A 24,145-nucleotide genomic window follows, 5' to 3' on the forward strand; every position below is an offset into this window, starting at 1 on the left:
ATAATATACAGTATTGTGTTTATGTCTTGATCTGATGTGATGTTGGCTACATTTCATAACACCAAGATGTTTTTTTTTTTTCTTTTAATAATTTTCATTCTACTATAATTTGATAAACTCTTGAAGTTCACATCTATGTATTTTCTATTAATATTTCATAAGTTATTATGATGTGCTGCAGTTGGATAAAAGTCTAATATATTAACCAGCTGATTGAGTTGCATGAAAAATAAATTTCAATTTATATTTGTATGGCCATGGCCAGTATAAGTTTAGTGTCATTGCAACTGATATACAAACATAAAAGTTAACAGGGGACTGCAATTTGTTTGTGGCAGCATACAGGCTCAATTTTAACATATGTATCCGTGGCTGTTGTTCGTGGATGATAGTAAGCCCTGTAGAAATGCCACTTTTAAACCATAATGCTGTCATGAGCATATTTTTTCAAAATCATGCAACTTGGCTTACTAAAGAGGGAAGCTTTCACCTACACTATAATCATGCCATCACTTATTATGACATATTTTTGTTCTGCAAACCTTATCAAGGAGGGTACTGTAATCTCTGAAATGTAGTATCCCATCAATAGAACAGGATTGGCTGATGATGGTTTTTATGAAAATACTGCCAGTTAACAAGAAATACAGCTGCCCACATCAACGCCAGAGCTTGCACTTGGGCATCACGTGACACAGAGGCAACCCCCAAGGCAGAATGCGCTGGTCCCAAAGGAACTAGTAGTTGTTGGTGACTATTGTCAGGGAAACGGGGAACATGCTTTGTAAAAAGGATAGGTGGAACAGGACCAGGGTATGTCTGCCAGGGGCAAAGGTTGATGACGTTGTAGAGCAAATATCATCTTTTAAGGGCACAAAAGGTGATATAGTTGTACACGTTGACACTAATGATATTAGGAGTAGGAGACCGGCAGAATTACTTAACAAGTACAGGTCACTGTTGAACAAAAGCCGAGAATTAGGGTTGAATTTGAAAGTGTCTGCAATTCTGCCCAGACACGATAGGAGGGAGTATATGATGAGAGCCTTGTCGATCAATTCAGCCCTGGAAAGATTGTGCAAGGCTCAAGGGGTAGAATTTTTTTCAGCCTGGACTGTACTTGTTAACAGGAGAGATTGTTGCTTCTACAGGGATGGGATACACTTAAATAGAAAGGGTGCAAGAATACTTGCTGATGCTATCGAGGCAGTGTTAGGTGGGTCGGAAAACTGCTAGCTTGGGGGGAGACAAAGACCAATAGATTGACAGTAGCCACTGGCAGAGGTGAAAGAGATTCTTGCACTGCTTCTATTAGAATGAGCAGAAGCCTGAAAAACAAGATGCATGATATTTCAGAGACTGCTGGGAGCCATTGCGGTACAAGTAAACACATGGGTTGTGTTAGGGTAGCTAAGAATAGAAACAGGTGCAGGTATACTTGCGTGTACACCAATGCTAGGAGTTTAGTAAATAAATTTGATGAATTTGAGGTATTGCTCAAAACATCAAAGGCAGATATTGTTGGGATATCAGAGACGTGGTGTCACACAGATATAAGGGATGCAGAACTGCAATTTGGGGAGTACGTCTACAGAAAGGATAGACAGGATAGGAAGGGGGGAGGGGTTATGCTATTAGTTAAGAAACACATAAAAACCAAGGAAGTGAAGCCAGTCGACATCGCTGGACAGTGCAGTGTTGAGTCAGTTTGGTGTGACATAAGCATTGGGAGATCAAAATTGAGAGTAGGAGTGTGCTATAGGCCTAATGACTCTGATGAGTATAATAAGAAACTGTACAGGGAAATAGTGGGCCAGTAAATCAGAGAGTCTTATAATGGGAGATTTTAATTTCCCAGATATTGACTGGAATTTGGGGGCTGGTCACTCACACACTAGCAGGGCTTTTGTGGATTTATTGGATGATTGTTTTCTACATCAGCATGTTCGGGAGGCAACTAGAGGGAGTAATACTCTTGATTTGATTATCAGCAGTGATTCTTCATGCATTAAGAATCTGCAGATAAATGAACCACTAGGTGGCAGTGATCACAGTGTGCTGAAGTGGGATTTACTCAAAGAGGTAACTACCATTAGGGGTAAAGGGAAGGGTTATTGCTTCCGTAAAGGCGACTACGATGGACTGAGACAGTATTTAAATTCTATACAGTGGGACCAACTGATGATGTTACCAACAGCAAATTCAAAATGGGAAGCATTCAAAGAATTAATCTTGGAAGCTACTAGGCTTTACATACCAACTAAGAAATATTGTTCAAGGTTTAGGCCAAAATGGATGTCAGATGAACTAATGAGGCATATGGCAAAGAAGAAAAATGCATGGGATACTTACAAATTAACACATGACACAGAAGCCTATGATAGATACAAGTTGATATGCAACCAAGTTACAAAGGAGGTTAGACAGGCGAAGACAGATTACGAGAAATCCTTGGCAAGGGATGCAAAGAAAAACAGCAAAGAGTTCTTTACTTATGTAAACTCTAGAAGGAAGGGGATGAATCAGATTGGTCCACTTGATATTGATGGGTCAACTGTTGATGACCCTGCTCAGGTAGCTAACAAACTAAATGAATATTTTGCATCGACATTCACACATGAGGAGTTATTCAGCGAGGGGAATGCCAGAGGTGTATTCAACTCTAGCAGTAAGCTACAGAATCTTGAAATAACTGGGAGTAAAGTGGAGGAGAAACTGTTGAAGATAAACACAAGAAAGGCACCCGGGGTGGATGGGATCTATCCAGTTATATTAAAGGAGGCAGCAAAGGAAGTAAGCAAACCCTTAGCCATAATTATGAGAGCTTCCTTGGACTCAGGGGAGGTACCCATAGACTGGAAATGTGCAAATGTGACCCCAATTCACAAAGGAGGATCAAAGGCTGACACAAGTAATTATAGACCTGTGAGCTTAACTTCTGTTCCAGGAAAATTAATGGAGGCACTGGTTAAAGAAGCACTGCAGGATCATTTAGACAAGACTTCAGTTATAGCTCGGACATAGCATGGTTTTGTTAAGGGGAAGTCTTGCCTGACCAATTTGATTGGATATTATGATGCAGTCACAAAAGAACTGGATGCAGGGAATAGCTTTGATATTATATACTTGGATCTTAGAAAGGCTTTTGATACTGTTGCACATGGAAGACTGCTACACAAATTGGAGCAGTGTGACATTGGAGGCAAATTGCTGCTATGGATAAAGGGGTGGTTGAGGGGGAGAAGACAGAGAGTGGTAATCAATGGACACTGCTCATCGTGGACTAATGTTATTAGTGGAGTCCCTCAGGGTTCAGTGTTGGGTCCATTATTGTTTTCTGTATTTATAAATGATATTGATGATGGTATATCAAGCTTAATGTCCAAGTTTGCAGACGATACAAAGGTTGGCAGGGTTGTCAAGGACACTACTGACACTATGCTGCTGCTGCAACAGGATCTGGAAAGGTTGTGCAGATGGGCTGAGAGGTGGCAAATGAAGTTTAACATTGACAAATGTAAAGTACTACACATGGGGAAACAGCAACCCCAGAGCAACGTATCAACTCTGTGGTACTACACTGACAGTGGTAGAGAATGAAAGGGACTTGGGGGTGGTTGTGCAGGCAGATATGAAGTTCTCTGACAGTGCAGACGGGCTGCAAGAGTAGCTCATGGAGTATTGTCAATGATATACAGGAATTTTTCCAGCAGGGATAAGGAGGTGATTATTCCCTTGTATAAGGCAATGGTCAGGCCACACCTAGAGTACTGTATACAGGTCTGCAGGCCTCGTTTCAAGAAGGATGTAGAGATGCTGGAACGAGTACAGAGAAGGGCAACAAGATTAGTGAATGGAACAAAGTGGTGCTCTTACGAAGAAAGGCTTAAGTTTTACAAATTACAGTGTCTGGAGACTAGGCACCAGCGAGGTGATTTGATAGAGGTGTATAAAGCCTTGAATGGTTTGAGCATGCTCAATGCTGATGGGATTCTTCCTCTAGCTCAGAATAATCACCTGAGAGGGCATAAATTCAAATTGAGGAAAGACAGATGTAGGATAGACGTGCGGAAATTTGCCTTTAGCCAGCGGGTGGTTGGTTGGTGGAACAGACTTCCATCCCTTGTAGTGGAGGTTGATAGCCTGAATAAGTTTAAGGCTCAGCTGGACAGGTATTTTGAACGAACAGAGGGGTGAAGTGGAAGTGGGTTTTTTTTTTTTTTTTTTTTTGGCTGATGCTGCATAAGCTTGCTTTCTTGCATCAAATGCCTCTACTAATGCTAAAAAGCCTTTCACTGTTTGTTAAACTTGGAATAATATGAAAACAGAGCTACAAGGCTCAATAGGTTCTACGGTAACAATATTTAAAAGGATAAAAAAAGATGACCTCAATCTGGTACATAGAATGACTTCAGAATGGCACTCTCAAAATGTAGATGGATAAAAAAATTTAATGAAATTCTTGTACTCACAGCACCACGAATGATTCGACGCACCTCTGAATTGGCAGTCAAGGACCCCAACCCAACCCCAAAAACATCAAACCACCCCCACAAAATTATGAGCGAGAGAAGACATTGTCAAAATTAATTACAACGAAAAACTTTGATCAGGCTTTAAAAATAAATTAAGATCGTGGCAACGAAATAAATCGAGATGAGAAGTTTAGAATAATTTTAAGAAACTTTCCTTGCTTAAGCTGACTAAGCTTTTTGACAGTCTTGATCACAGGTTGGAAATAACACAATGTGTGTACGTGTCAAGATAAATGGAGAGATTTCTTCTGGCGCATGCGCGTAAAAAACCACTAATCAGACTTGATAGAATTTATGTGTAATGGTGTTGGATGTTCAGAATTTTTACTTCATTAAAAAGAAATGTATGACCTTCATTCATAGCATGAAAAGTGCTTTCAGCTCTTAATTGAGCCATTGAAATGAAATCACTTTTTGATATGAAGTTAGTGTTTTATTATATTGTTTAATTAAATTTGCTAGACTAAATAGGTTGGACTATATTAGCAAATTAGATTCCATTATATCGGACAGTTCAACTTATCAGGAAATAGACCGTCTATATTTTCAAATTTAGTTAACCAATATAATAAAACACTAACTTCATACTGAAAAGTAATTTCATTTCAATGTGTTTCTACTTGTGTTACTTGTCCAAAAAGTAATGAAATATAATATTTCATTACTTTTTGGACAAGTAAAAAAACTCTGTAAACCCGGTTGTCTCATCCGTCCGACTGTGCCTTACAGAAACTCAGCTTTTTTGCATTTGGCCACTCATCTATACAATATCATAAAACCTTTAAAAACTGCAACTCATTATTTAATAATCTTAAAGATTGCAAGCTTGGCCAGTAATGATAAGTTGTTTTCTTTAGATGTCACTTCTTTGTATACAAATGTTAATGTAGAATATGCACTTGATATAGTTTGGGAGTTATTAAATAACAATACAATTGCAATAAATCGTACTAAATTACCTAAAGAACTTTTCTATTTAATTAAGCTTCTGATTGAAGCAAATTATATTACCTTTCAGGGCAATATATATATATATATATATATATATAGGCAAAATTTCAGTCTACCTGTGGGTCTGAGTGGCCTAATATTGGAGTTGAACCTTGCTAACATCAAACACTTAACGTTTAACATAGTTTCTATTACTTATTATGGGAGATAACTAGACTACGTGCTCATTATTACCAATGATTACACTACTTACAAAGATTCACTCTTTGTAAGTAGTGTAAGACATCTTACAAAGATTCAATAATATTCATACAAGACAGCCTTTTACATTAGAAAAAGAACACTAAATGAAATCTTTAAATTTATTAAATTTCACTCTTGCACGGGAGGGGAATAAAATACAATTCAGCATTTACCACAAGCCTACAAATATAGGTAAGTTTCTTCACTATAATAGTTATCACCTATTCGCTTAGAGATTGAGATACTAACCAACAGGTTTTTAAATAGAGGTTGTCCTTTCACCTATTAACCAAATCAAACCAAGCAAAAGACAGGTCACAACATATCACACCAATCAATAGAACCAATAAAAAATATTTTGTTTCCATTCTGTATATTGAGCAATGGCATAAACAACTTAGTAGACTCTTTAAAGATACAGAATTTAAAATTGTATCAAGACCAATGCAGAAACTACATACTATGCTAAAAAAATCACACAGTCCTTTCCTCTTTCTCAGTACAAGTAACTGATCTTGTATACAATATATCCTGTAGTGAATGTGGCTCATCATATCAAGACTTGACCCGGCATACCCTAGATTTGAGGGTGAAACAGTATGTTGCTGTTAAACTTGGAATGAAAATCTTCAATGCCTTACCAGTTAACATAATAGTTAATATTAACAAAGGTTACATTGCAATGTTTTTCACAATTTCAATTGAAATTGTGAAAAACACTGCAATGTAACCTTTCTGGTTGCCTTTTCATTTCTTATTTTAATTTCTTACCAACTATCTGTTCCTTTTTCGTCTCTTACCTGGTTATCGTACCATATATCACTACACGCCTTATCCATTTCGTAGAATTCACTTCTGGTGTATACCGTAGATTCAATATGATTAAACAAAACCTTCTTTACACTTTCTTCATAATATATGTGTGTGTGTGTGTGTGTGTGGCACTTTTTCTCTCTCTCTCTCTCTCTCTCTCTCTCTCTCTCTCTCTCTCTCTCTCTCTCTCTCTCTCTCTCTCTCTCTCTCTCTCTCTCTCTCTCTCTCTCTCTGTTAGGTTTTCTGAAAAGAAAATTCAAAGTTTTAAGTTTAAAATAACTCAAGGAGGGTCCGTTTCACGGACCCCAGTTTGGGAAACTGTCTTATAGAAATCAAATTCTGGAAGACACAGGAAGATTAATATTAAGAAAATAACCAGAAGCATTTCTTTTTACTGACATATCCTTTACATTTTTCTAGTAACTTACAAGGAAGCTTGCTTTATCCTTTCATAAAATGATATAAGTAAGCAATCATTCAGCCCAATACTTCATTATTATTATTTTTTTTTTATCTTATTATTTTTTTTTTTTTTTTTTTGAAGCAGGGGGCTGTGTCATAGGGCCTTCTTCAAGAGGGTTAAATGACAGTCTAGACTCTAGAGAGTGAGTGGTTCATATGAATGGTTCTTCAGATGCCTTTTATGACAATAATTGTCATAATTAAGATGAAATTATTTTCATTTGTTGGAACGCTGCATTTCTAACTTATTTGATAAATATATCTAGCATTAACATAGGCACATGGTGCAAGAAAGCAAGCTTATGCAGCATCAGCAAAAAAAAAAAAACAAAAAAACTTCCACTTCACCCCTCCATTCGTTCAAAATACCTGTCCAGCTGAGCCTTAAATTTATTTAGGCTATCAACCTCCACAACAAGGGATGGAAGTCTGTTCACCCACCAACCAACTACCTGCTGGCTAAAGGCAAATTTCCGCACATCTATCTTTCCTCAATTTGAATTTATGCCCTCTCAGGTGATTATTCTGAGCAAGAGGCAGAAATCCCATCAGCATTGAGCATGCTCAAACCATTCAAGACTTTATACACCTCTATCAGATCACCTCGCCTATGCCTAGTCTCCAGACACTATAATTTGCAAAACTTAAGCCTTTCTTCGTAAGAGCAACCCCTTGTTCCATTCACTAATCTTGTTGCCCTTCTCTGTACTAGTTCCAACAGTTCTACATCCTTGTTGTTGTTGTTATTTGGGTTTTAGGAGCATTAGCAACTAAGGCCATATTGCTCCAGGGATATGCGGTGGTCATTCCCTGATCTTTCCTCATCCTCCGTATTTGGTGGTCACGGACTTGAACCCCCGTATAATCAAGAAGCGTGTGCTACACACTGCTGCTCCTGCCCACCTGGCTACGGAGGTGCCACATCCTTCTTAAAATGAGGCCTCCAGACCTGTATACAGTACTCAAGGTGTGGCCTGACCATTGCCTTATACAAGGGGATAATCACCTCCTTATCCCTGCCAGAAAAATTCCTGTATATCATTGACAAGACACCATGAGCTACTCTTGCAGACCGTCTGCACTGCTCAAAAAACTTCATATCTGCCTGCACAATTACCCCCAGGTTCTTTTTGTTCTCTACCATTGTCAGTGTAGTGCCACAGAGTTGATTCGTTACTCTGGGGTTACTGCTTCACATATGTAGTACTTTTCATTTTTCAATGTTAAACTTCATTTGCCACCTCTCAGCCCATCTGCTCAACTTTTGTAGATCCTGTTGCAGCAGCATACTGTTATTCGCGTCCTTAACAACCCTGCCAACCTTCGTATCATTTGCAAACTAGGACATTAAGCTTGATATACAATCATCAATATCATTTATAAATACAGAAAACATGAATGGATCCAATATACATAAATTACTAATATTGAAACAGTGTAGACACATTGGGGGTTTGAACTTCATGTTCTTACTATCTAATATCTTAAATGAAGGTATGCAGTATGAACTGGCCATGGGTGTGTAAAGCCTTCTGAATTAGCGACCTATTTTTTTTTTTTTTTTTTTTTTACCGCTGATGTTATGAATCTAATTTCAACATCTCTTCACAATCTAACTTGACAAAGACATGTTGAATTGCAGTAATGTGTTCGAAATTCAGTTTTCCAAGTTCTGAATTCCAGCTTTCCTATGCAAAATGGCACGTGAGGTTTCTTATACCTGAGTCATAGACCAAATAAATTCTCCATAAAGGCTTTTTTTTCATTTTGCCTGTAGTTGGTTTCAGACCAGGTGTAGAGTTCTTCCTCCCACATACAGGCAGCAAAGTGGAACAAATCACCCCAGGGGCTCACATCTGGTGAGTATGGATCCTGAGCTGGATATCATAATTTTTCTCTTTCTTGGTGATTCCCTTCTAATTCTCTCTCTCTCTCTCTCTCTCTCTCATCTCTCTCTCTCTCTCTCTCTCTCTCTCTCTCTCTCTCTCTGGGTAACTCAGAAATTTTTTTGGCTGGTGCAGCATAAGCCTCAAGCTTCCTTGCACCATGTGGCTAATAATAATAATAACAGAATATATGTACAAGGGCTGTTCAACGAAGAACACTGATAATTTTTCATGAACAACCATACTCATTGCCATTTCTAGCTGAGGTGCTGAATTTAAGACTAAACCAAGCAGCATCACATAGCAACTGCACAGTTGACTAATGCACACAGGAAATTAATGCAGTTTGCTTTAATTTCCTGAGTTTCTTCAGGAAAACACTTCCTGAATGTCAGAAGATTATGCTATTACTATTAGTTGTTGTTGTTATTTGGTTTTTAGGAGCATTAGCAACTAAGGCTATATTGCTCCGGGGGGATATGCGGTGATCCCTGACCTTTCCACATCCTCCGTATTTGGTGGTTGCGGGCTCGAACCCCGGTCTAATCAAGAAGCGTGTGCTATGCACTGCTGCTCCTGCCCACCTGGCTATGGAGGTGCCTATTACAGTTAGGTAATGCACTTAAATTTGTTTGCAAAGGCAACACCAATTGTGAGCAAAGACACTGTTAGAAAGCTAGAAAGAAAATCTGCTAGAAAGTTTTTGGATGCTAAAATAACAGCTTATTTGTATAAATAATCCTCCTGACATAGTCATCGTAGGCTACACTTCTTATTCATTTAGTAATGTTAATTGTCTAATATAGGCAAAAAAAACAATTTTATTTATTTTTTATTATTTTTTTTTTTTGGCTCTAGAATATTGAATCCTCTGATTCACTCTTTAACTTAAATTCTTAATTTAAACCACATTGTGTTGGAAGAAACAGTTCTGTCTAGCTGACATGTTTCATTTATTCTGTAAACCTAAAACTAAGTTTAAAGATCTATTAGAATTTCAATGTGAATTGTAGTATTCCTCCTGTAAAAATCAATATTAATAAATCAGCCTGTAAGATTCATTATTAGAGCACATGTATTCCAGTATACATTCAGTATTTTGATTGTCAATTTTTTTTTGGAAATGGAGAGAATTTATTGTAGTTATGACTTTGTATTAACATTTGTAATGTTCTTAGCACTAAGACTTTATGAATTATTTTAAAATAAAGTGAAAATCTGATTTGTGCTTTCCAGTTGGGCAACACCACATCAGTCGTTTCATATAAATGCATTAACATCAGAAAAGAAAACAGTGATACCTGAGGATCAATATGACCTAAATATATATGAGAGAAATGTTCAGGTTAGTGACATTGTATTAATATGAGGGCTGTTCAATAGAGAATGACAATGATTTTTCATGAAAAACCATACCGCTTGCTAGTTTTAGCTGAGCTGCTGAATTTAAGACCAAACTAAGCTGCATCACATAGCAATTATGCAGTTGACTCATGTGCATGGTGTGACCTTAGCAGTCAGTCAAGCTTACGTAACAATGAATGTGACACACGAGGAACAGTATTCTTCTATCAAATTTTGTTTCCATCTCGAGAAAACAGCTGAAATGTATGAACTGCTAAGAGGCTTATGGTGAATCTATGCTTCCACATAGTGCTCACAGGTGCTTTAGGGTGTTTAAAGATGGATGCAATTCAATCGCAAAAATCTGCAGTCCTGGAGCTCCAACCACTGCTGTCACCATGGAAAACATGAACACAGCTTCTGTAATTGCGAGATGATTGTCGTAAAACAGTAAGGCAACTGGCAGAGATGTTGAGAATAACATTTTTATTTTTCAATAAAATCTTTTTTTTTTTTTTTTTTTTTTCTTTTGGAACCCAGCATGCATAAACACAGTATAACATGTTTGTGCATTCCAAGACTACTCACACTTGAGCAACAGCAAGTTCGCATGGAGGTTTTTCAGGAGCTGCAACGGATGGTTACTGAACACTGAGAGGTTCTGCACAAGGTATAACATCAGATGATATGTGGCTTCATCATTCAATCCAGAGAGTAAGCAACAAAGCCCTCTTTGGAAGTCTGTGGCATCAGCAACACTGAAAAAAAGCAAAGGTTGTGGCCATTTTTTTTTTTGACATTCAAAGGAATGGTTTATTAGCACATTGTGCCACATCATACAACTGTTACTGGACCTTACTACAGAACTGTACTGCACATTTTGCAGGATTACATTAGTTTCAGATGACCACAACTACACACAGGTGGGTGGATGCTGCATCACAAGAATGCTAGACCTCACAGTTCTCATGCTGCCATCAAGTACTTAGCCAGAACTAATATCAGATGTGTTCCTCATCTGTCCTTGCACCCTGTAATTTTTTTATTTATTTTTTTTTTATTTCCAAAGTTAAAGAAGGAGCTACGAGGAAAATGTTTCCAGTCATCAGAAGTTGTAAATATTTCAGAGGTGATTCTCAAATGCATATCAAAAAGTGGCTTCCACCACATTTTTGAAGAATGGCAGAAATATTGGAGTTAGTGCATTTCGTCAAATGGGAACTACTTTGAAAAGGACCATCAAAATATGGATGATTAAGAAAGGTATGTTGTTAAAAAAAAAAAAATTATGATCATTCTTTATTGAGCAGCCCTCATACATATTATATATAGTAATTTGTATTAACTTAATTGACCTGTTTCTTTAAGGAATCTTACTAGTGTAAAAGACAGGTCAATAGTATATGATGTATTCTGTGTTTTACATAGGCTGAGCCAGTTTTCCAAAGAATTAGTGTATTACTCACATAAAGGCCCCGAGTGCCAAGCGAGTGATCATAGCGATATTTCCAAAGTGATTTGAAAGCGTTTTTTCTCTAAGCGACAGATTGTAGAGATTGTTAAAACCCTCTTTATTTATAAAATTATTTAATTTTGGCTTTTTCTAAATAAAGAACTAAGCTTCATATCAAGGAAGGAAAGACCCTTTCTTTTATATTTATATATATATAACCAATTTCTCTAACACACTAACCACTAATCTCTTATCGCTTGGTCACTGGTGGCACCGCTCCTGCCTCCACGTGGCGGGGCTGGTAGTCTGAGTATTAATCTAATACTCAGGGCGAAAAGGAGCAAATATGGATCCATTAATATCACCAACTGTAGAGCCTACGTGCTCGCATGAACTTGAGTCATCTCAAGCAAAAAGAATCAAAAAAGATGATTCTTCACATGACATACCTGCTTTTCTAATTTTACACTCTTTGTCAACGAAACCTCTTAGTAGCTTGTCGCCGTTTCTTGTGCAGAAAAGCATAGAGGCTGTAGCAGGTACTCCCAAAATTGTCAAACGCCTTCGCTCAGGAGATCTTCTTATAGAGACTTCCCATCCCAGTCATTCTAGACAACTCCTGAAGCAAACGATCTTCGGAGGCCTTCCCATTTCGGTAACCCCGCACAGAAGTTTAAACACCTCAAAGGGAGTCATCTCGGAATGGGACCTCCTTACTGTTTCTGAGGAAGAAATTGCCGAAGAACTTAAAGCACAACGTGTTGTCGGTGCTAAAAGAATTATGACCAAACAAGATGGTGTCCTTACACCCACAAGAAATGTTATCCTTACCTTCAGCAGTCCGAATCTACCAGAATCAGTAAAAGCTGGCTACCTTTCCTGTAAGATCCGACCATATATACCAAATCCACTTAGATGCTTTAAATGCCAGAAGTATGGTCATTCTCAAACAGCATGCCAAGGTAAGACAATCTGTCCCCTGTGTGGCTCATCAGACCATTCCCAAACTGAATGTACAGCAGCTACGCCAAAGTGTCCCAATTGCCAGGGTACTCACCCCGCATATTCTAGAACTTGCGAATTATGGAAAACGGGAAAGAAAATAATGAAGTACAAGGTAGAGAAAAATGTATCTTACCAAGAGGCACGTAAACAAATATTAAATGTGATCTCTGCCAAAACATATTCCAATGCAGTTAAAAACACTAAAGAATTTTCTACACAGACTTATATTACTATTCCTCCTAAATTATCTCTTATTCAATGGGCTAGATCCATCCTTGCGGATGGTGAGACACTAACAGCAACAAAGACAAAAAGTCCATCAAATTCTACTAATACAAAGCCATCCAAGCCACAACAAGACGTTCCAAACTCAGGCACATTATTAAAGGAGAAAGATGTTCATCGCACACAAAATAAACCAACTGAACGAACCATGGAAACCAATGAGAAATTAGACAATGATGATGCTGTTCTCATGCTTCATGCTGATGATGAGATGGATATTACTCGCCCAGTATTTTCAAAACGAGAGAAATATAAACAGGATCGAGGGAAAAACAAACGATCAGACCAATCCATCTAACCTAAACCCAAATAATGCAGAAAATTATTCAATGGAATTGTAGAGGACTAAGAAGTAATCTGAATTAAAATACCTAATGCACCAGCATGATCCTGCATGTATTTGTCCTACAGGAAACTTATTTATCATCAAATTATAGCCCACACGTCTCGCGGTATACACTATATAGACGTGACAGATGTTCCGATTCTCCAGCAAGAGGAGGAGTAGCAATATTAGTTCGTAGTAATGTACCATCGAAAACCCGTTCAGCTTTCCACTAATCTAGAAGCAATAGCCGTTCGTATTGTTCTTGGGATTAATCTCACCCTTGTCTCCATTTATATTCCACCAAACATTTCATGTTCCATTGCAGAACTTGATAATTTACATAATCAACTACCCCCAACCTGTATGCTTTCTAGGTGATCTAAATGCTCATCATCCTTTGTGGGGTTCCCCGAACATGGATCGTAGAGGGAGGATGATCGAAACTCTACTTGATAACCATCACTTAACACTACTGAATACCGGTGTGAATACTTATATTCACTTGCCTACAGGTTCTAGCTCTGCTCTGGATCTGTCCATATGTTCCTCGTCCATTTATCCTAGCTTTGATTGGACAGTATTAACAGACCTTCACAACAGCGATCACTTTCCTATAATTTGTGAAATACAGAAGGATACAAACTATAACATCTAACCAAAAAATTACGTGGAATTTTCACAGAGCTAACTGGGAAAAGTTTTCGAAAACAGTGCAATTTGATAACCATTTGATTCTTTCTGCATCTATTAATAATGCCACTAGACATATAGTAGAACAATTACTTGAAGCTGCTACCAGCGCAATACCGAAAGTTAACCTTACGAAACAAAGGTACAATAATTGGTGGACAAGGGACTGCTATCTTGCCAAAAGGAAACAAAACAAAGCTTGGAACACTTTTCGCCGAAATGCTACAATGGAGAACCTTATAAACTATAAACGGCTGAAAGCTGAAGCACGCCGAATTCGTCGAAAAGCTAAACAGGATGCGTGGATTCGATTCAGTTCTATCATCTGCAGAAACACTGACCCCAGAATAATTTGGAGAAAGATCCGTATCCTCAGTGGAAAGTGTCAACAAACCAAAGCCCCAATCTTGTCCTGGAAAGGAATAGATATTTCTTCTCCAACTGATATTGCAGAGGCTTTAGCACAAACATTTGCAGTCACTTCATCATCTCAATCTTATGAAGACTCATTTAGACGCAAAAAAATTTCCGTGGAAAAATATAAAATTAACTTTGTTACAAAACAATCTCATTCTTATAACCTTCCGTTCACTATGAATGAACTCAACGAAGCTCTCCAGAATTCTAGAAATAGTTCTGCTGGACCAGATGGCATTTTCTATATAATGCTTTGCCACCTCAACTCAAACTCAAAATCTATATTACTGAAATTTTACAATAGAATCTTTGAGGAGAATGTTTACCCTGATACATGGCATCAGTCAGTTGTGGTAGCCATAGCGAAAGCCGGGAAAGATGCTTCCTCTCCCAATAGTTATCGTCCTATATCTTTGACCAGCTGTTTAGGAAAGATAATGGAAAAGATGGTACACAAGAGACTTGTCTGGATTATTGAAGATCAAGATGCTATATCATGCCATCAATTTGGTTTCCGCCGTAACAGGTGTACAACTGATGTCCACATCAAGGTTGAAGCTCACATTCGAAATGCTTTTCTTAAGAAACAGCACATGGTAATGATAACATTCGATATTACCAAAGCATTCGATACAACCTGGAGATATGGAATCCTCCAAGACTTATACAAACTTGGACTGAGAGGTAACCTGCCTAGATTCATTCAGAATTTTCTTCACCTCAGGACCTTTCAAGTAAGATTCCAGAATGAGCTGTCCAAAATTCACACACAAGAAGAAGGAATACCTCAGGGATCGATTTTAAGTGCCACACTCTTTGCATTACGTACCAGTAGCATTATAAGAGACATCCCAGCCGCAGTAGAAGTTTATATGTATGCAGATGATCTTGCTATTTCCTGTCAATCATCGAACATGGCTACCATCGAAAGACAACTACAGATAGCAATAAACAAAATTGAAACTTGGACAGAAAGCAACGGCTATCAATTAACCGAGGGGAAAACAGCAGCAATACACTTCTGTAAATTACGATCGCTTCATCCGGAACCTGTATTAAAACTGAAAGGCAGAGAAATACCGATGACAGACTGCATAAGATTATTGGGTCTGAATTTAGACACCAAATTAAATTTTCGTAAACATGTGACCTATCTACGAACTACGTGCCTCCAGAAACTAAACATCCTTCGTGCAGTATCCTCAACATCTTGGGGTGCTGACAGACAGTCACTGCTCAATTTATATCGTGCTCTAATCCGGTCACGATTAGACTATGGAGCCATAGTATATGCATCAGCTAAAAACAGCATCTTACGGTCTGTGAACACCATTCAACACAGTGCCCTTCGATCAGCACTAGGCGCCTACAGAACCTCGCTAGTTCAAAGCTTGTATATAGAAGCACACGACCCTCCGCTTTATCTTAGAAGACAACGCCTACTCTGCCAATACGCTGCTAAAATAAGAAGCTTTCCAACTCACCCCTGTTGGGTATATCTCAACCAACCTTTATGGTCAACACTTTATGAATCTAAACCTAATGAACCCAGACCTGCTGGAATTCGTCTTCAAGAAGTAATAAAAAAGTGGAAACTCGATCTCAATAAAATTGCGGAAAGTGTAAATATGCCTTTACCTCCATGGAATAGACATCATATAAACATTGATCTTTACTTCGCTCAGTGGCCAAAAAATACCATTCCACTATGTAATATCCGACAGTTGCATGCCAATCATACTTCGCAACACACTGGAAAGCTCATAATCTATACGGATGGATCTAAAACCCAATCACATGTAGGTGCAGCAACCGTGTTCCCTTCGCATGTAATTTCAAAATCCCTTCCAGTTGAGTGCAGCATTCTATCTGCAGAACTGTATGCTATACAGCTTGCATTAAGTGAAATATGCCAACAGTCATCCCTCTCTGTTTTAATATACTCGGATTCACTGAGTGCTATTTCAGCCATACAGGGTAAATGACATTCTCGTCACCCTCTTCTACAAGAAATTGAGTTTTTAATCAACCTTTGTCAAAAGAAACACTCTGAAATAACTCTTTGCTGGATCCCAGGACACTGCGGAATAGAAGGCAATGAAAAAGCAGACATTGCAGCTAAGTCAGCATCAGAACTGCCAAACAGAACAATGATAGTTCCACACACTGATTTTAGTCCAATCATTATTAGAGAAAGTGAAAATGAATGGACCCAAATATGGAAAAATGAAGTCAACAATAAACTACATGAAATAAAACCTAATCCAGAAATATGGAACTCAAGCATCAGAGAGAGTCGCAGAGAAGAAGTAATACTTGCCAGACTGAGAATTGGCCATACTCATCTTACTCATTTTCATCTATTGGCAAACAAAAATCCCCCACTCTGTTTTCAATGCCAAGTTCAACTTACAGTAAAACACATTCTTTTGGTATGCCCTCGATTCAGAAATTCCAGATTGCTTTGTTTTCAGAGTTCATACAATAACCAGAATCCAGTTACCCTTCAACAGATCTTAGACAATAACGCGAATATACATGAATTGTTTAATTTTATTCGGCAAATCAGATTTGATAAACAAATCTGAAAAAATGTTTGATGTACATTAAAAACTTTGAAAGACATCTTGGCCATTGATGCCCTTGTGTCTTAAAACCATTAATCAACAACAACAACTCACATAAAGATCATTAATCTTTTCTAGTTTATTCTGTACTGCAATTCCTTTCTTTTATGGATTATTCCAAATACAAGAGTGATTCATATGAAAGCAGCAGAAGTTAAATAAGGAATTCTTTATTGAAGAACATCATTATTTTTCAACAGTGTCCTCTTGCAATGCATGGTCTCATGTCATGAAACTAATGCCTGGCTACCACTCGACTTTGTTTGTTTTTAATTTAATCTTGACAAACAAACGTCATCAAGTAAAGTTCTCATTGGTCAGTTGCTAAACAATACAGTAGTAATTTGACAACTGACCAATGATAGTGTTACTCGGTGACATACGTTTATTTAGGTTAGAGTGAATGGAGTATAAAGATGAGAATAATTATTTTTGAAAATAATTTTTTCAAAAACATTCTCAACACTTGAAATTTTCTTCATAGCCAATTCATATGGATGATATTCCATGGATTCCTTACAAAATCTTAATTTCCATACTAACCCATGAAGGTTACTTTGATTGCTGTATTCCATACTTAGAGATTTACTTATATGCAACTTAAAGATATGTTTAAAACATGCTTCCACTTAATCACTTCTTAATTTGCATTTTTAAAAGATATTTTAATTTGAATGCAAACATCATTGACATTGAGTGGAGAAAATCTGAGGAAGATCTATGAATATGGCTCTCCCTAAAAAATTGGTGTAGTATGTGGGGAATAAAAGCTTAAAATATTTAAAAAGAAAAAAAAATATGAGCCAACATTTGTAATCTGAATTTGTGAATCTGAAGTGTTTCACAATACTTGCTCTTCCTGCTCCCTTAACTGATGGCTCATCAGGGTCTCCAGAACTGCCATATTGATGTACTTCTGCTCTACAAGTTTAATATAGTTATTTAAGTCAGTTTTCCTGCTCTCTCTCTCTTGGAATGGTTAATTTTTTACATTTTTCAAAACGAATGATACTATAGGTATTGAAATTTCATTTTTTGTTCAGCAGTAGTAGCTTTCATATGCAGTGTGCTGACAGCAGTTGTACTCGGTTTTAATCAAAATAAGTATTCCACTAAACTGCAGGGTCAACATGAAAAGCAGACTTTATAAAAAAAAGACTTCCAGAAGAGTCCTCCTTTGTATTAGCCAGCTCTGCTATTACTTTCTCAAAAGATTCTTCACCATACATCTCTGTCACTAAATTTTATGTGACCTCAGTTCCTTGCACTTGATCTTCCTGAGAAAGACATATTGCTTCTTTTCATTTGGATTGAAGAAATCCAAAAGGTATCACTAATACATAAATGGGGTTTAAGAGTGAAGTTGGCAATTACAGACCAGTTAGTCTGACTACAGTGGTAAGAAAATCTTAGAGGCAATGATTAAGAGCACAATCCAGGAACATTTAGATAGACAGATAAATAGACAGGGCTATTTTTCTCTTTTGTCTATAGTTGGTTTTTACTTTAAAATTCTTTGACAATGAGTACAAGTTGGTTGAAGGACCAGTAAAGATGTATCTGGCCAAAGCTATTATTCTTGGATTGTAGAGTGATGCTTGGAGTAGTCGAAGAAACAAATCATTTATGAATTGCATCATAATGATACCTGAACAAGTATTTTACATGCACTTGGCCACAAAGACTGAAGAAAGTCTGAAATTGTGACTAAAATAGGTGTTTCAAAATATGCTGCTGTGACAGATAATTCTGCAATCATAAATGCAATATCAATACTTCAAGAGAAATATCAACATCTAGTCATGTATACATGTTGCACATATATTCTGAACTTAACTGATGATTATGCAGCTAGACTACAGAAGGCTTCAATCTAAGTGCTAAATCAATTTTTGAGGAAATTAACAACATATAGTTATGGTCTTCATTGCAACCCAGATGAAAAAGAGGGAATGCTGCATGTTTCAATTACCAGTAAATAAAACAGTGGAATTCAATTCTATACTGCTACCACTTTGTTAGCACCATGAGCTTAATAGCATGTTGGATAGCCACTGGCCCAAATCACTACTCTGACACAATGCAACATGTAGTCAAGAAGGAGTAAGAGTGATACAAGGACTGTTGGACCATTCATGTAAAAAAAAAAGAGGGTTTCCTGGAGTGATATGGGGATTGTGCTGATGAGCATCCCTTTCCAGTTCATCCCACAGATTCTAAACAAATTCAACAAGTGCAGCTGTCTCTCTGCTTTAGCATTAGATGTGCACTGGCAATTATAATTCTGTGAGATCCTGTCCACAGAATTATAATTGCCCCATTGTTGATGAACCAATTTGGGTACTAGCTGAGCCACATGGTTTTATGGCACTTTCCTGTGCATGTCACATACCACATGACCCCCATGGACTTACATATAATCCAAACCTCTGTGGTCCTAATAAAATGACCAGGCAGTTTATTTTGTTTAAAGAGTTTATTAGATTCATAACAAGTTCTTAAATGTCTTGCTGTGAAAGAAGATTAGCACAATTCTGGATGAAGTGACATTTTTATGTGTATACAAAAACTGTATGACTCCCACTTTCTGAAGCAAAAAGAAAAACAGTTCTTTAAAAAATTCAAGAAATGAGAAATATGGCTTTCAAAGGAGCTCATTTTGCCATGAACAGCCCAGATCCAAAATACAGCAAGAATAGTAATAGTCATATAGTGCAAGGAAGCCACAGGTTTTTGTTACACTGTCCAGAGAAAAAAAAGTAGATAAGAAAATATAAATTATTTGCTTCCCTTCTCACATAGGTAACTATCCAGTTGATCTTTGAATTTATTCAAACTATCAGCCTCAACTATCTGCGAAGGCAACCTATTCCAGCAATGAACGACTCGCTGGCTAAAAGAAAACTTCTTATAATGTAGTTCAAAACCTCTTCCCCTGTAATTTTAATTTATGCCCCTGTTCTGGAATTCTCTAAACAATGAAAATTCCACCTCTATTAATTTTACTAACCCTCCCAGAGCCTTATAAACCTCAATCAGGTCACCTCTAAGGCACCTGGTTGCCCAAGCTCTTTATCCCACATAATCAGAGCCTTTCCTCATATGGTCGGTCTTTTGCCAATCTTTCCACATGAGTTGCCCATCTTTGGACCCTTTCAAGAAGCTCAGTGTCTTTTATTCAGATGAGATCTCCGTACCTGAACACAGTATTCCAAATGTGGTCACAATTGCATTATACAGTGGGACTATGACCTCCATATTTCTACAGGATAATGTTTGACAAATAATCAATAGGGATACCATGGGCTTTCCTTACTGCCTGTTTACACTGCTCAGAAAGCTTCACTGCCAGTATTATAATTCCCAGATCCCTTTCTTGCTCTACTGTTTTAATTCAACCCCACCAAGTGTGTAATTTATCTTGGGGTTGCTGTTCCCCAAGTGCAAGACCTTGCATTTTGCTGCATTAAAACGTAGCTGCCACTTTTTTGGCCATTCCTTGAGCCTGTTCAAGTCATACTGAAGGAACACTGCTTGGTACTGATAATTAACTACTCTACCAATCTTTATGTTCTCGGCAAATTTTGACATAAGGCCTTCTATCTTATCATCGATGTCGTTTATGAAAATCAGAAACAACAGTGGTCCAAGAACAGATCCTTGGACACCCCACTTCTGACTTTACACCAATCTGAAGAATATCCATTAATCACAACCATCTGCCTTCTGCACCTACAGCCACCCATCAATCCATCTTAGAATTTTTCCAGTAATCCCAACATGTTCCAGCTTATATAGTAACCTCTCATGAGGGACTGAGTCAAATGCCTTGCTAAAATCCAAATAAACTCTGTTAAAATCATGCCCTACATCCAGCTCACTAGTAACTGTGTCAAATAGCTTACTAGGTCAGTTAGTCAAAATAGTTACTTTCAGGTCATTCATGGAGCCTGTAGGGGGGGGGGGAGACAAAAAACACATTTCTACTAATCTTGTATACTTTTCTGTGAAGGAGAGATTTCAATAAACATCAGCGTAAAAGTGGGACTCAGCTTCTGTTGGGTGCCTATTATTGGTGGTGGTTTGGCTGTCAGTAACTTTTGTTTTCTCAGCAGTTTGGTTTTATGCTCTATCACATCTAGAACAGTGGTCGTCAACCTGGTCCCTACTGCCCACTAGTGGGTGATTCAAGCTTTCATGGTGAGCAATGGGGGGTTTTGTCCATTGTTACAATGTAGCTACAAGGTGACCTGATTGAAGTGTATAAGACCCTGATTGGATTGAGCAGGCTCAATGCTGATGGGATTCTTTCTCTTGCTCAGATTACAAATCTGAGGGGGCATAGATTCAAACTGAAGAAAGACAGTTGTAGAATAGATGTGCAGAAGTTTGTCTTTAACCAGCAGGTAGTTGATTGCTGGAACAACTTTCATCTGTTGTTGTGGAACTTCAGATGGGTTAAATAAATTCAAGGCAGAACTAGACAAACATTTCGAATTAATGGATCAGTGAAATGGGAAGGGTTTTTTTTTTGGCTGATGCTGTATAAGCTTGCTTTCTTGCATCATGTGCCTCTATTAATGCTAATGCCAACCACACACACACACACAGGAAACAAAACTGAGCCTTAGAGGATAGCTAGATGGAGCACCAGATGTGTTAGGCAGTTTTTTTTTACACTTTGAAGATTGAGATGTATCACATGTTTAGTGGTTATACAGACCAGTTTCAATCAGTATCTGATTAATTTTGATTGACTGCTTTATTAATGTAGCATGCATTTGTCCATTTGTAGAGTGTTCATTTTTCTTTAAAGAAATTTATTGTACAGTATTACAACTGTATTCTTACGTTCATGCTAAAACTCTTCCTTTTCTCTCTCAGCAACAGTCTCTAAGGTTTACAATTTTATTGACTTGCTAAGTGATTTTATTGCCTTGCCATGTGCACACCAGTCAAACAGCTTCTGACTTTAAAAACAATTTGTAAATTCTATGTCAGCAATGCTGAAAATGCTGATTCACCTACAAGACTAACCTAGAATGTCCCATAACAAACCTTCCATCTTCTAAGCTACCCTTCGGAAGCTTTAAATCATCATCTCCCCCAAGTAGCTTATGAAATTACTAATCTCCCTGGTATATGTTAACAACATATTCTGCAATCTACTCCATAAGTAATCCACGGCTATCAGGAGTCTAATTAGTCACTGTTATTGTAAGGAACTATGTTCATTTGCCTTTGTGGCTAAATAAAGATCCACGAAAACGTGTGTGTGTATGTGTGTGTGTGTGTGTGTGTGTGTGTGTGTGTGTGTGTGTGTGTGTGTGTGTGTGTGTGTGTCACTAGCAATGAACATGGTCATCCGAAATGTTACCGTTTAAAAAAAAAAACTAAGTGACTGTGGCAGGGAGGTTCAAAAATCAAAAAGGACAGCTGTCAAAATGAATGTGTCCATACTAGAGTGTCCTTTGTCATTGTAGCAGTAACTTAACATGCAATTTCAAATACTTCTGGCTGAGGCCCACAACAGCTTTAGAGAGATGTCCATTAAAAGAGGATTTCATTGGATGCTGCATCAAGACATTATGCCCAGTGCACAATACATTCTGTTTGCCAGTTTCTGGCCAAAAAACAAATCCCTGTGTGTGAACATGCACCCTACTCACCAGACCTAGCCTCTTTGAATTTTTTTTCTCCTCCCTAAACTAAAAAAAAAAAAAAAAGTGTACTTAAGAGAACCCCATTTTCATTCAATTGAAGACATTCAGAAAAAAACAACTGGAAGTGGTAAAAGAGCTTGCAGAGAAGATTTCCAGAAATGTTTCTGTGCTTGGAAGAAATGCATGGAACAATGAGTGCAAGTCCAAGCCAATTATTTTGAAGGGAATAACTTGTAAGGTACAAAACATTTCATTATATTTATTTTATTGCAACAATTTCATTATTTAATAACCATGCCTTGTATGTATAAGATTTTTGAACAATGCTTTTGACCCAATTACTAATCTTCCTGGTAGAATGCTAGTTCTATGATTTACTTATAAACTTTATTAATAAGTATTTCTAAAATATTACTTATGTGAGAATTGAAGGGCATTACTAACACTCACATAGGTTAATAGGATTGGATAAGAAAAACACTTCGCTGCATGGAATTATTAAACAAGGATTTATTTCATCTGGTGATCTGAACATGAGCAGTGAAAAACAGAAATTTAGACTACAATATAATGCTGTATATTACATTCGTTTTTAGAAAATTGCAGTAGGAAACTGATAAAATTAACAAACTTTCATATAATCCTCATCAATACATGCAGTTAGATGCTTTCCTTACTCTAGTATTGTTATTAACCCATTCTGTTTTGCTTTGTTTTTTTGTTTGTTTTTATTTATGATTAAAAATAAAAAGTCATTTAATTTCAAAACTTTGGCTAACTGAATTGCTGCATGGAATTGGTGCTACAATTGGAAAAAATAGTTAAATTTTTTTATATATATTTTTTTTATTAGGTATTTAATCTCAGCTCAGTACTTGCACCAGTATTAATTGAAGTTCTCCAGTTATCATTACCAGCAGGTGTTACATTACACATTCATCATCATGAGAAAGAAGATGACGAAATTAGATATGTTCCTAATTATGAATTACTTGATTTGAAGAAGGAATTAGAGGATATTAAAAATCCAAGAGGACAACATATAAAGAAAACAAATTAAATAAATTCACCATTTACATGAAGCATTTTTAATAGAAGCATATTATTGTTAATACAAATTTAGCATTTTCCATGTTTTGTATTCCTCTGTTCATAATAAAGAGCATGGAAAGATTTAAGAAGTATTACAAGACTAATTTCGCAATAAACATACCTTTATTGATTGTCAACTTTATCTCCTTCAGAGTAGTTGCTTTATAAAACTATACATTTTAACTAATAATCTAATCTTAAAAATATTTCTCAAAACTTTTCTTATGACTAATCATTCTCCTTTTTTTCTTTTCTTTAATCAGTGCTGAGAAGTTTCCTAACATTGAATTTAGAAAAAAAAAAAAAAAAAGTTATGGGGAAGGCAAGTTTGTTGTTTGTCCTAAATACAAC

The 24,145-nt window shown here is 37.1% G+C and overlaps 1 protein-coding gene across 1 annotated transcript in view; it reads left to right on the forward strand.

The window, feature by feature from the left end:
* mRpL48 (mitochondrial ribosomal protein L48) overlaps window positions 1–23,762 on the forward strand; it is a 46,195-nt gene extending 22,433 nt beyond the window's left edge. Inside the window, exons 4-5 of the mRNA XM_090370133.1 lie at window positions 10,127–10,235; window positions 23,556–23,762. Of these exons, the coding sequence (XP_090226259.1) occupies window positions 10,127–10,235; window positions 23,556–23,762 (316 nt within the window). The remainder of the gene's footprint in view (window positions 1–10,126; window positions 10,236–23,555) is intronic.
* The last annotated feature ends 383 nt before the right edge of the window (window positions 23,763–24,145 follow it).

Source organism: Mastigoproctus giganteus, chromosome 3 (assembly GCF_048544385.1).
Source record: "Mastigoproctus giganteus isolate SK-2022 chromosome 3, ASM4854438v1, whole genome shotgun sequence".
Taxonomy (NCBI): domain Eukaryota; kingdom Metazoa; phylum Arthropoda; class Arachnida; order Uropygi; family Thelyphonidae; genus Mastigoproctus; species Mastigoproctus giganteus.